Source organism: Arachis duranensis, chromosome 1 (assembly GCF_000817695.3).
Source record: "Arachis duranensis cultivar V14167 chromosome 1, aradu.V14167.gnm2.J7QH, whole genome shotgun sequence".
In the NCBI taxonomy this organism is placed as follows: domain Eukaryota; kingdom Viridiplantae; phylum Streptophyta; class Magnoliopsida; order Fabales; family Fabaceae; genus Arachis; species Arachis duranensis.
In genome coordinates this window covers 99,919,639-99,930,681 of record NC_029772.3, presented here as the reverse complement: position 1 = coordinate 99,930,681, position 11,043 = coordinate 99,919,639, and the positions used below count along the sequence as shown (strand labels likewise).

Sequence of the window (11,043 nt, the reverse complement as noted above, 5' to 3'; positions counted from 1 at the left end):
TTGTTAATTACTAGCTACCCTTGATCACTACTTCATCGTGCTGCCAATAGAAATTCTTTGTGTTAGATCAACTGAACTTGTTTTGAACCAATTCTAAGTTTGTATTAGCCTTTGACTCCCCCTTCCTTCTCTCTTCAGTTCCATGGATTAAGCGTTGCTTTCTCTAGTAATTTTGAAAGACTTTTTAATTTTGTCTTTCAATTCTGGGAATTTCTCACTTGATTATAGACACATGTGGCTCCATTTGGTCCTTGTCTCAGCATAGAAATATAGAGATATCAAAAGAAACAAATCTATTCCGGGAAAACGGAGATAGGGATTGAGACGTAACTTTTTTATCTTTTTTTTTTTCTCAATGTCTTTGTATTTCTATTCTGAAACACTTACCAAATATAGTTCTAGTTGTACTTGTAGAAAATTTGTTTCACTCAGTTAGAGAATGGACTGGGCAAGAAGGGTGCCAGCTAATGTTGGTAACTTGGTATATATGAATCTCAAGAATTGACAAATGCTAGTTTTTCAGAGTCAATGTGAAGTTACCAAGTGTGGAGGTCAAGTACACGAACCTAAGTGTTGAAGCAGAATGTGAGGTTGTTCAAGGGAAGCCACTCCCTACTTTATGGAACTCCTTGTCTAGCCAACTCTCAGTAAGTGTGCTTTCTCTGGTTTAAACCTAAACAGGCTACTATCATGCATAACTGAGTAGTACAAAGCATTTCATGAGATACAGATTGAAAAGGAGCAAAAATTGTACAGACATATTTACATTTGTTCATGCAAAAATGGGCTAAAATTATTTCTGGAACAGGGTTTTGTGAAGACTATATCATGCACTACTCAAGGAGCCAATATAAGCATTCTGAATGATGTTAGTGGCATCATAAAGCCATCAAGGTAGGTGAATATGCTGTATTTGTACTTCACTTTAACGCTCAAGATGAAGCTTTTCAGCTACGTACTGATATATGCACAAGAATGTATGCAGAACATCAAAATCCCTTCTTTAAACTTATATAAGTGGTACAAATGAAAACTAAGAAGTACCAATTTGAAGTGCAACTTACAATAAAAGGGATCGAAGGCTGATATAACAAAGATGGTTTCATGTGCAGGCTCACTCTTCTTCTTGGTCCACCAGGGTGTGGGAAAACGACCTTGTTAATGGCACTGGCTGGGAAACTAGAGCAATCTCTCAAGGTCAGTATTTTTAAGACAGTAGAGAAATTATGGGCTAAAGTCATTGAACTCAACTAACCTTTTGCCTGAGTTTCCATTATTATAGAAATTATGTTTCAGAATTTGAAATATCCAAGAATGTGACTAGAAGCACAACCATGCTTTTTCTTCATCATTGATACTATTATTTAAAGTCCTTTAGAAACCAACTTAAGGCATTGAGTTGCACTAAACTGCAATCTCAATTCACATCCTACTGCTTTTACTTGCATTCAGGTTTCTGGAGAAATATCTTACAATGGTCAGAATCTAGATGAATTTGTACCTCGAAAAACATCAGCTTACATAAGCCAGTATGACCTGCACATTCCTGAGATGACAGTGAGAGAAACAATCGACTTTTCAGCACGCTGTCAAGGAGTTGGAAGCAGGGCTGGTAAAGTTCTTAAATAGACCAATTATCCATGAAATGTTACTAATACAATACGAGAGGCATTCATGTATGTCCTTCGCATTGCAGACATGGTAGCTGAAATCACCAGGAGGGAAAAGGAAGAAGGAATCATCCCTGATCCTGATATTGATACCTATATGAAGGTAATTGTAGTCAGAAAAACTTCTATATGTCATAATTAAGAAGCAACCAGTTGATAAAGGAAATAACAACGTTTTTGCAGGCAATTTCAGTTGAAGGACAAAGTGAAAATCTTCAGACAGAATATGTTTTGAAGGTACATCCATTTCCAGCAGGGCTAAGTTAGATTACACAGTTATTGAATGGCTCGATTAAGATGTTTCTTCTTTTTTGACATCCTAGATTCTGGGACTGGATATCTGTGCGGACGTACTAGTTGGTGATGCATTAGAGAGAGGAATTTCAGGTGGACAGAAGAAAAGGCTAACTACAGGTATCTACAAAAAGAATGTGTTTCTCTTTTCATATATGGAATTCAACAAATCAAGAACTCAATGTTCTCCTCATTCATTCTTTTTTCCCCTCAATGCATTCATGTTAAGATCTATTCCAAATCATATGGCAGGAGAGATGATTGTTGGTCCAATCAAAACTCTTTTCATGGATGAAATATCAACTGGCTTGGACAGCTCAACAACTTTCCAAATAGTTACTTGTCTCCAGCAGTTGGTGCACATCACTGATGCAACTGCAGTGCTTTCACTCCTTCAACCAGCACCTGAAACCTTTGAATTATTCGATGATCTCATATTGATGGCAGAGGGGAAGATAGTATACCACGGCCCACGCAGTCAAGCACTCCAGTTTTTCAAGGATTGTGGTTTCTGGTGCCCAGAAAGAAAAGGGGTTGCAGACTTTCTTCAAGAGGTGAGATAACAAATCCCAACTTTCCTTTAGTCTTAGTCATTGGTAGCATTGATCCCAAGCTCAAGGCAATTTTCTTGCTTGTCTAATTTCTTATGCTCAAAACTCACTTAGTTGAACTCTGTACAGGTAATATCCAAGAAGGATCAAAGGCAATACTGGTACCGCACGGATATTCCTTACAGTTATGTCTCAGTGGATCAGTTCTCCGAAATCTTCAAAAGCAGTTACTGGGGACGGATGCTAGGTGATGAGCTTGCACAGCCATTTGATAAATCTCAATCTCATAAAAATTCTTTATCACATAGCGTGTACTCCTTGGGAAAGTGGGAAATCTTTAAAGCTTGTATGAGGAGAGAACTTCTTCTCATGAACCGGAACTCATTTATCTATGTATTCAAAACTGCCCAGGTTATTGCCCTGAATCTAGTGCAACTCTGTTAATCTTAGTGGTACTTGAAACACTTAACTAATTTAGCCTTATTGTTTCTCCTTTTTGCTCTGCAGCTTACAATCACCGCAATCATCACAATGACGGTGTTCTTACGGACTCAACATGGCGTGGACTTGATAAGTTCAAACTATTTATTGGGATCATTGTACTATACACTCGTCCGCCTCATGACTAATGGAGTTGCTGAGCTGATCATGACCATTACTAGGCTTCCTGTTGTTTATAAGCAGACAGCATTCTATCTTTATCCGGCATGGGCTTATTGTCTTCCAGCTTCCCTTATAAAGATTCCATTTTCGTTTCTTGATGCCATTGTTTGGACATCAGTGACATATTATGTTATTGGCTACAGCCCTGAAATAACAAGGCAAGCAATTTTGTTAATCACATGCTCAAATTGGCAGCTTTTCTGTTTACTTATTTTTTAGTTAGTACTTTCATTTTCTGTTTGTTTTGTAAGCTTTTCTGACCTTTCATTTCTTGTCAACTTCTTAGGTTTCTCCGCCAGTTTATTTTGCTTGTTGCTCTGCATATGTCATCAACCTCCATGTGCCGTTTCCTTGCTGGAGTTTTCAAAACTGATGTTGCAGCCACAACTGTTGGCTCCTTGGTTTTAGTACTGATGTTCTTGTTTGGAGGCTTTATTCTTCCTCGACGTAAGCCATTCTATAGTTTCAGTTATAAGACGTACTATTTTGATTAGAGAGTTTTAATTGAGTTCATTCACTGCAGCATCATTACCATGGTGGTTGAGATGGGGATTTTGGCTTTCTCCCATGACATATGGGGAAATAGGAATAACACTAAATGAATTTCTCGCTCCTCGCTGGCAGGTAACTAAGACAATCAATATACTCGTGTTCATGATTGGTCACTTAGTCATGAAGAATATAAATATAAATGAATTATTAATTTTCTATTTTTCATTGGCAGATCAAAGATGGAAACACCACCGTGGGAAGGAGGGTTCTAAGTGATCGTGGTTTAGACTTTGAGAGCAACTTCTACTGGATATCAATTGGAGCCTTGCTTGGTTTCGCAGTAGTTTTTGATTTTGGATTTATCCTAGCATTAACTTACTTAAAACGTAAGTAACATACAAGTTATTACAGTGGAAAACAAAAATCAAACAATCATTTTATTTTTCTCAATTCACTGATTTGATGGAAATGTATTCAGAGCCTAAGGCATCTCGAGCCTTAGTTTCAAAAAAGAAGGTATCTCAACTAAATGGAGAAGAAAATAGCAATAGCGTGGAGCTCAAAAATAAATCAGTTGCAGTTGATATTGGCAGCACATCAAATGAAACTCAAAGCACAGGTGAACAAAGTTACTAAATTATAAATGATCTCAACATGATTTCTTACATTCAAACAAATAGCATGTGATTTTGGAACCTTTTGCATGGTTGGTCAATGCATACAGGGAAAATGGTCCTGCCCTTTCAGCCTCTGACAATAGCATTTAAGGATGTCCAGTATTTTGTTGAAACCCCACCGGTAATTAGCACGACTATTTATGTTATGGTCATGACTATGTACATTGTTTACAAGGTTGTAAATTAATAATGTTAAGTTTGTCCTTCTGAGCAGGAAATGAAAAAGCATGGGTCAAATGAGAAAAGATTACAATTGCTCTGTGATATCACCGGAGCCTTTAGGCCAGGAGTTCTCACTGCACTAATGGGAGTAAGTGGAGCAGGAAAGACAACTCTCATGGATGTCCTTTCAGGAAGGAAAACTGGAGGTATCATTGAAGGAGATATCAGAATTGGAGGATACCCCAAAGTGCAGAAGACATTTGCGCGAGTTTCAGGTTATTGTGAGCAGAATGACATACATTCTCCATATATAACAGTTGAAGAATCTGTCACATACTCGGCTTGGTTGCGGTTGCCGATGGAGATTGATACAGCAACAAAAGGGGTATCGCATCCTTATCACTTGCACCATGTTTGTATTTCTCGGTTAACATATACACTCTTTAACTTTTCTGTGTGTATCCATGGAGCAGAAATTTGTTGAAGAAGTGCTTGAAACAATTGAACTTGATGACATAAAAGACAGTTTAGCAACCTCAGGCTTGGATGCCCGAGCAGCCGCAGTGGTTATGCGTGCAGTGAAGAATGTTGTTGGCACTGGCAGGACAACGGTTTGCACCATACACCAACCAAGCATTGACATATTTGAGACTTTTGATGAGGTACTTAAAAGTGCTTTCTGTTGTCAATATTTGAGCATTTACAGCTACTGAAATATCTAAAATGTCACCATCTTAATGTACAAAATACTACTACTCCTATGTAATATTATATTTGAGACTTGAAATGAGCCTTTTCTTTATGCAGTTGATTCTAATGAAAGCTGGAGGACGGATTATTTATAGCGGAATGCTGGGCCATCATTCAAATAAACTGATTGAATATTTTCAGGTACACTAAAACAATCAGCAAAGTACTTGGCATATTTTTTCAGTTTTCTTATTTTTTTACATTAGTCTTAAAGTTGTAGTAATGGTTATATTGGCATTCAAGAAGTGTAATATATTATGATGATAAGTATGATTAAAAGGTAATGATGATGATTGTATATGCCGATAAAGTTTGATAGATTTTATTTTTGAACTTAGTTGAAGTGCTATTTAGCATTACACCATACATACACATCTTTTCATTTCTGAAGAAACGGAGAATGAAAAAAGAAGGAATGAAACTGGTCATGATCCAAATATTTGAAACTGCTCTTGAAGGAGTGTATACCTTTGTCTCAAACTGCTTTTCACTGTCCACAGAATATACCTGGGGTGCCAAAAATAAAAGACAACTATAATCCTGCAACCTGGATGTTGGAAGCTACCTCTGCATCTATAGAACAAGAACTTCAAATTGACTTTGCAACAATCTACAAAGAATCACACCTTTACAGGTGAGTGAGGATCCATTTGATTGTTGTTTGGTTTCAATGAAACATATCAACTGCTTTTCAGGTTCTGTGTGGCCTTACCTTACTAGTTTCAGTTCTAATGAGTAATGGCTATGATCATAGTATCATACACTAATCCCGTGTTTTGAATTGCTATTTCTTTTTTTTACTAGGGAAACTATTCAAATGGTGGAGGAGTTAAGTAAACCAGTGCCAGGTTCAAGCGACTTGCACTTTTCAACTCCTTTCCCACAGAATACCTTGGGGCAGTTCATGGCATGCCTTTGGAAGCAACACTTGTCATATTGGAGAAGTCCTGAGTACAACTTAACACGTTTTATTTTCATGGTTGTTGCAGCAGTAATATTTGGGGCAGTATTTTGGCAGAAAGGGAAAGAAATGTAAGTTCGGTTATCAATATTTGATACTAGTAGTAGTATATTGTTAAAATTGAGTTCCAATGATGAAACTACTCACATATGCTTCTTCTATGGTTACAGAAACAATCAGCAAGACTTGTTCAATATATTTGGATCAATGTATATTGCTGTAATATTCTTGGGCGTAAATTACTGTTCAACAATTCTGCCATATGTGGCAACCGAGCGCTCAGTCTTGTACCGAGAAAAATTTGCTGGAATGTATTCTTCCATAGCTTATTCATTTGCACAGGTTTGCAGTTACCTCAATCAAATTTATGTGGCATTTATTCAATAGGGAAACCAGTGATGTTATGAACTGAGTTGTATATTCTTTGTTGTAGGTGGCCATTGAAATACCTTATATCTTAGTGCAAGCAATTTTATATGTGGGAATCACATACCCAATGATAGGTTTTGAGTGGTCAGTTGCAAAAGTCTTTTGGTACTTCTACACCACATTTTGCACATTTTTGTACTTTGTATATCTTGGAATGCTGATAATGTCGTTGAGCACAAATCTGGATATAGCTTCTGTATTGTCAACTGCAGTCTACACCATATTCAATCTCTTCTCTGGATTCCTCATGCCAGGACCTGTAAGTCATTTTTGATTTCTCAAAATTTCTTTATCACAGTCTAATCTTTTCCTGTCATTTTAAGGGCCTGAAGTTTGGTTGCTCGATAAAATTTGGATCTAGATTTGACATGTGGAGAATAACAATGCTATATAGACCAAATACTTCGATGTTATCATACTTTTTACACTGAAATTATTTCTCACAAAATTCATCATTGTGGAGAAAGTAATACTTCAAAATGCAGGAATTTCACAGTCCATGATGAAAAAGATTTTGTTCTGAGTGACCATAATGTTATTGCTATTACTTTAGAAATGTTTATCCAGGATAATTGCATATGTGATCTTGAACGATAACAGTGAAAAACAAAATCAGGATTCAATATAAAACAATTTTCTTCTATAATTAAGTCTTGAAAACAAATATTTTCCTAACGAATCACCACTTGTTAAACTTCTAACGGATTGATAGTTGTAGCTCAAATAATATTAGTAACTTATGTATTTGATGAGAATATATGACTGACCATAATCCATAACAGTTAGTAAATTCCTATTTGTCTTTGATATGCAGAAAATTCCTAAATGGTGGGTCTGGTGCTACTGGATTTGCCCAACAGCATGGTCCCTGAATGGACTCCTAACATCACAATATGGGGACATGGACAAGGAGATAACCATATTTGGGAAGAAAGAACAAGTTGGTGCATTCCTAAAAGATTACTATGGGTTCAGGCATGACAGATTAAGCCTTGCGGCAGTAGTGCTCATTGCTTTCCCAATTCTTTATGCTTCTCTCTTTGCCTATTGCATAGGCAAAATGAATTTCCAAAAGAGATAGACACATATGACATAACAACACACAGAGCTTGCTTCTTGTGCAGTATGGTGTGGCCAGATTTTCTTGTATAGGAGTATAGAAATGCATGGTTACCTCAATGGGCAATACCTCTCATATATGTTGTTTATTTTGTTCTTTCAAATTTTTTGTACAAGGATAAGATAGTTAAATATATAGTGATAAAGATGATCCAAGATGTACAAGTTGAAAATAGGGCTTATTCCCTAAGAAAGGGTGCATTTGCAAAGAAAATGAAACCTCTGATTTTTGTCCATATGATATTATAAGCTTTTATTTCATTGGAAAGTTCCCGACAATAGACTTCCTCATAAGCTAAAAAGAAGTTACATGTTTTCTTTCTCTTTACTAATTTTGGGATATAAAATGATAATTGACATTATAGTTGAAGTACATATTCATATTGTACAGCATCTATAGTTCAACGAAAGTAATTCATAAGCATTCCAAGCACACAACACACAACATTATTCCATGCCAGAATAAGATGGGAGAACAGGTCAACAAACAAAGGGAACATCAACATGGTGGTCGCTGCAATAGAGTCCAGGTTGTTGAGTGAATCCCTCTCGCTTGAGCTTCTCTCTAGCCTTCAGAACAAGCTCATGGTTTGTAACTCTACCATCAGTCTCCTCAATTATAGCCTGTACTGCATTGCTAAAAGCTCCATAAGCACTGGCAGAATGTCCAGCAGGACTTGCATCGGCCGAAGTCTGGTCAGTCTGACAGCCGCTCATCAGGATCCCACCATCAGGAAAGCCACGCTTAGTTGATCCGGCGTATGCCTCATGCTTGTTTCCAACAGGTGTCTCCATGGCAGGTTTTGCGTATCCCTCATCATTCTCATCCAGCTTCTGCTTGAGAAACTCTTGGGCAAGACTACCCACCATCCCCAAGAATCCACCCTGTTCTCCACCTCCACCACCTTGTTGGAGTTTGCTGAAGATAACATTCATGAACTTCTTTACTTTAGGGCTAGAGTCTTCCCCAAAAACATCAAAGAGTGTAGGTCTCAGCTTCCCAACATCTATATCATCTTTACCAGTTTTTTGCTTGAGTATATCAATGAGAGTTGAAAGTGGCAGAGACCTGTTCTTTACATAGCCATATTCACCACGCGGAAGTTCAAGATCCCTGTCTTCAGCTTCATCGTCATCCCTGTGTCTACCATGATGCTTCAATGATGAGGGGATATGAATCCCACGAGACTCGATGGCATCTTCCACCTTCCGGTGTAGGAAGCTTGATAATCCAAACCCTGAGCCGGAGCCAGAGCCAGCATCTTCCTCCTTTGTGCTATGCCCTATCTGCTCCTTAGCTTCTTCAACTAGGCCACCACTGTGACAAGAATCTGAGATAATTGTGAGCTTACAACCTCTTGGGATCCCGTCTACAAATTCCCTGAAATCATCATCTGGCAAACACAAAACCAAGCAGTTCATTACTTTCCACAGAAATCACAGCAGCAAAATCTAGTTTGGCTAAAGGCAGGAATCTTGTAAAGTAATAGAGTTGGAGAGTAATTATAATTAGATCAATAGCCTATATTGTACATAGATCTTATTAAATAATCCAAGACTAATTACTCTCTTCACTCTATCGCTTTAAAAGTTTCATCACTTTAGTTCATCCAAACTCATCTACTTCTGCTTTTAAATAGAACAAGCAAAAGGAAAAGGAAATCAAATAAATCATATGAAATACTATAACTATCAGCTGGGAATAGCATCAGAATCAGAATCATTTAAAAAAAATAAAGTATACAAATCACCATTAACAGCAACCAAAATTTGACATCAGACTCCGAAAAGAGCAAAAATGTTGCACTAGTTATACTATAAAGTTAAAGCATCCGAATTTTCTTAGGTATCTTCAGCTTTAATATAAAATCAAGCATATACTGGAAACCATAAAAAAAAAAAGACACCTTCAACCTCTAAAGCTACCCGATCCGGATCGGATCTATTTATTCGTTATCTCTAAACGATCAACAGCAAAAAGAGTAAAGCAACTTTACGTGAACGAATAATTCGATCAAATAAACTTGACCGGTGATTTAACTATCAAGAAAAATGAGAATTGCTTCCATGACTCGTTAGTGTATACTCAATTACTCATTAAGATACTCGTAGCCGTTGGATCACACTTCATCCACCGGCGATGAGTGGAAAATGAGAAAAACACGAGTCAAAAAACTAAAAAAGAGAGTAAAGAGATAAGGTTAAGAGTTGACCAGTGATGAGGTTCATATCGCAAGGAACAATGCACTCGTCATAGCCAGTGTCATCGTCCTCGCCGGTCTCGGCGGGGAGGCGGGTGCCGTGGCCGCTGTAGTGGACGAACGGACGAGGCGGGAGAGGGCGGAGCGTATGTTCTTGCCGGTTGGCTGAGTGTAGGAGTCGTCGGTGTCGATGAGGACGGTGATGTCATCCTCCGAGAAACCGTAACGGTCGACGAGGCATTTGTGCATCCGCCAAACGTCGTTGATGCATCCTTTGAGCTCAGCCTTGGTTCCCGGATAGTTGCATCCGATCAGTACCGCCTTTTTCGCCATTGTATCTGACTCACTCTTTCTTTCTCTCTCTCTTTATCAATGATTGTTCTTTCTGATAAGACTTTCGATCGATCAACACCGATAACATAACACGATCATTTTTAATATTTTAATAAAAATTATTAAAAATGTAACCTTTCCCCCTTTATCAACTGTAGGTAACGGTGCATAAATAATCAATGTTATTTAAAGTATGGAGAAAATGAATTTACTGTAAAATGTGTATATAGGATAAAATTGAAATTATAATTAGTTATAATTAATTTAATTAATTTTTAATAATTTTTAATTTTAAATTTTTAAAAAATAAGAACTTAGTTATAAAAAAGTTATATATTTATCTATTTAAGAAGAATGTGGTGCAATTTTTTTTTTCAGCAATCTCTTCCACTCTTTTGAAGCTGCAAAGATTACCACCGTCTATGGTCAGCAACCTGATGCCGCTTAGCTGTTTGAGAACGTTCGACGAAGACACCTCCTTGCGCATGTTGCATTCGTTGCGCAGCCCACCAATGCGGCGGTCGTGCAGTCCCTAGCAGCTGGCGGGTTTCACCGTCTCAGCGTCTTCATTCACGATATACAGCAAGTAGAGATAATGTCACGTGTACGGTGATTTGGTGCATCGGATTAAAGATATCAAAAAAGCGAGTGCTTTTTTTTGTGGTGTTGTGGAGGTTTTCGATCATCAACTTGGCTTTCTTAGATTTCGTTTTTCTGATGTGTTCAAGATGTTTTCATTGC

General features: G+C 37.6%; 2 protein-coding genes across 2 annotated transcripts in view; one reads left to right on the top strand and one right to left on the bottom strand.

The window, feature by feature from the left end:
* LOC107470158 (pleiotropic drug resistance protein 3) overlaps nt 1-8,004 on the top strand; it is an 8,703-nt gene extending 699 nt beyond the window's left edge. The window contains exons 1-24 of the mRNA XM_052261064.1: nt 1-2; nt 516-647; nt 809-894; nt 1,113-1,197; nt 1,453-1,612; nt 1,697-1,773; nt 1,854-1,907; nt 1,994-2,084; nt 2,217-2,518; nt 2,645-2,926; nt 3,023-3,336; nt 3,465-3,625; nt 3,702-3,802; nt 3,903-4,056; nt 4,149-4,289; nt 4,395-4,468; nt 4,562-4,894; nt 4,983-5,171; nt 5,317-5,400; nt 5,760-5,893; nt 6,064-6,291; nt 6,391-6,562; nt 6,654-6,908; nt 7,464-8,004. The exon at nt 1-2 is cut by the window's left edge and continues 699 nt beyond it. Of these exons, the coding sequence (XP_052117024.1) occupies nt 1-2; nt 516-647; nt 809-894; nt 1,113-1,197; nt 1,453-1,612; nt 1,697-1,773; nt 1,854-1,907; nt 1,994-2,084; nt 2,217-2,518; nt 2,645-2,926; nt 3,023-3,336; nt 3,465-3,625; nt 3,702-3,802; nt 3,903-4,056; nt 4,149-4,289; nt 4,395-4,468; nt 4,562-4,894; nt 4,983-5,171; nt 5,317-5,400; nt 5,760-5,893; nt 6,064-6,291; nt 6,391-6,562; nt 6,654-6,908; nt 7,464-7,730 (3,878 nt within the window). The 3' untranslated portion in view covers nt 7,731-8,004. The remainder of the gene's footprint in view (nt 3-515; nt 648-808; nt 895-1,112; nt 1,198-1,452; nt 1,613-1,696; nt 1,774-1,853; nt 1,908-1,993; nt 2,085-2,216; nt 2,519-2,644; nt 2,927-3,022; nt 3,337-3,464; nt 3,626-3,701; nt 3,803-3,902; nt 4,057-4,148; nt 4,290-4,394; nt 4,469-4,561; nt 4,895-4,982; nt 5,172-5,316; nt 5,401-5,759; nt 5,894-6,063; nt 6,292-6,390; nt 6,563-6,653; nt 6,909-7,463) is intronic.
* Nucleotides 8,005-8,100: 96 nt separating this feature from the next.
* LOC107470149 (metacaspase-4-like) lies at nt 8,101-10,390 on the bottom strand. Its single transcript, XM_016089542.3, is given in 3 exon segments — nt 8,101-9,162; nt 9,982-10,092; nt 10,095-10,390. Coding segments are annotated over 3 exon segments (1,233 nt in total). The 5' UTR covers nt 10,303-10,390; the 3' UTR covers nt 8,101-8,248.
* Between the last annotated feature and the right edge of the window lie 653 nt (nt 10,391-11,043).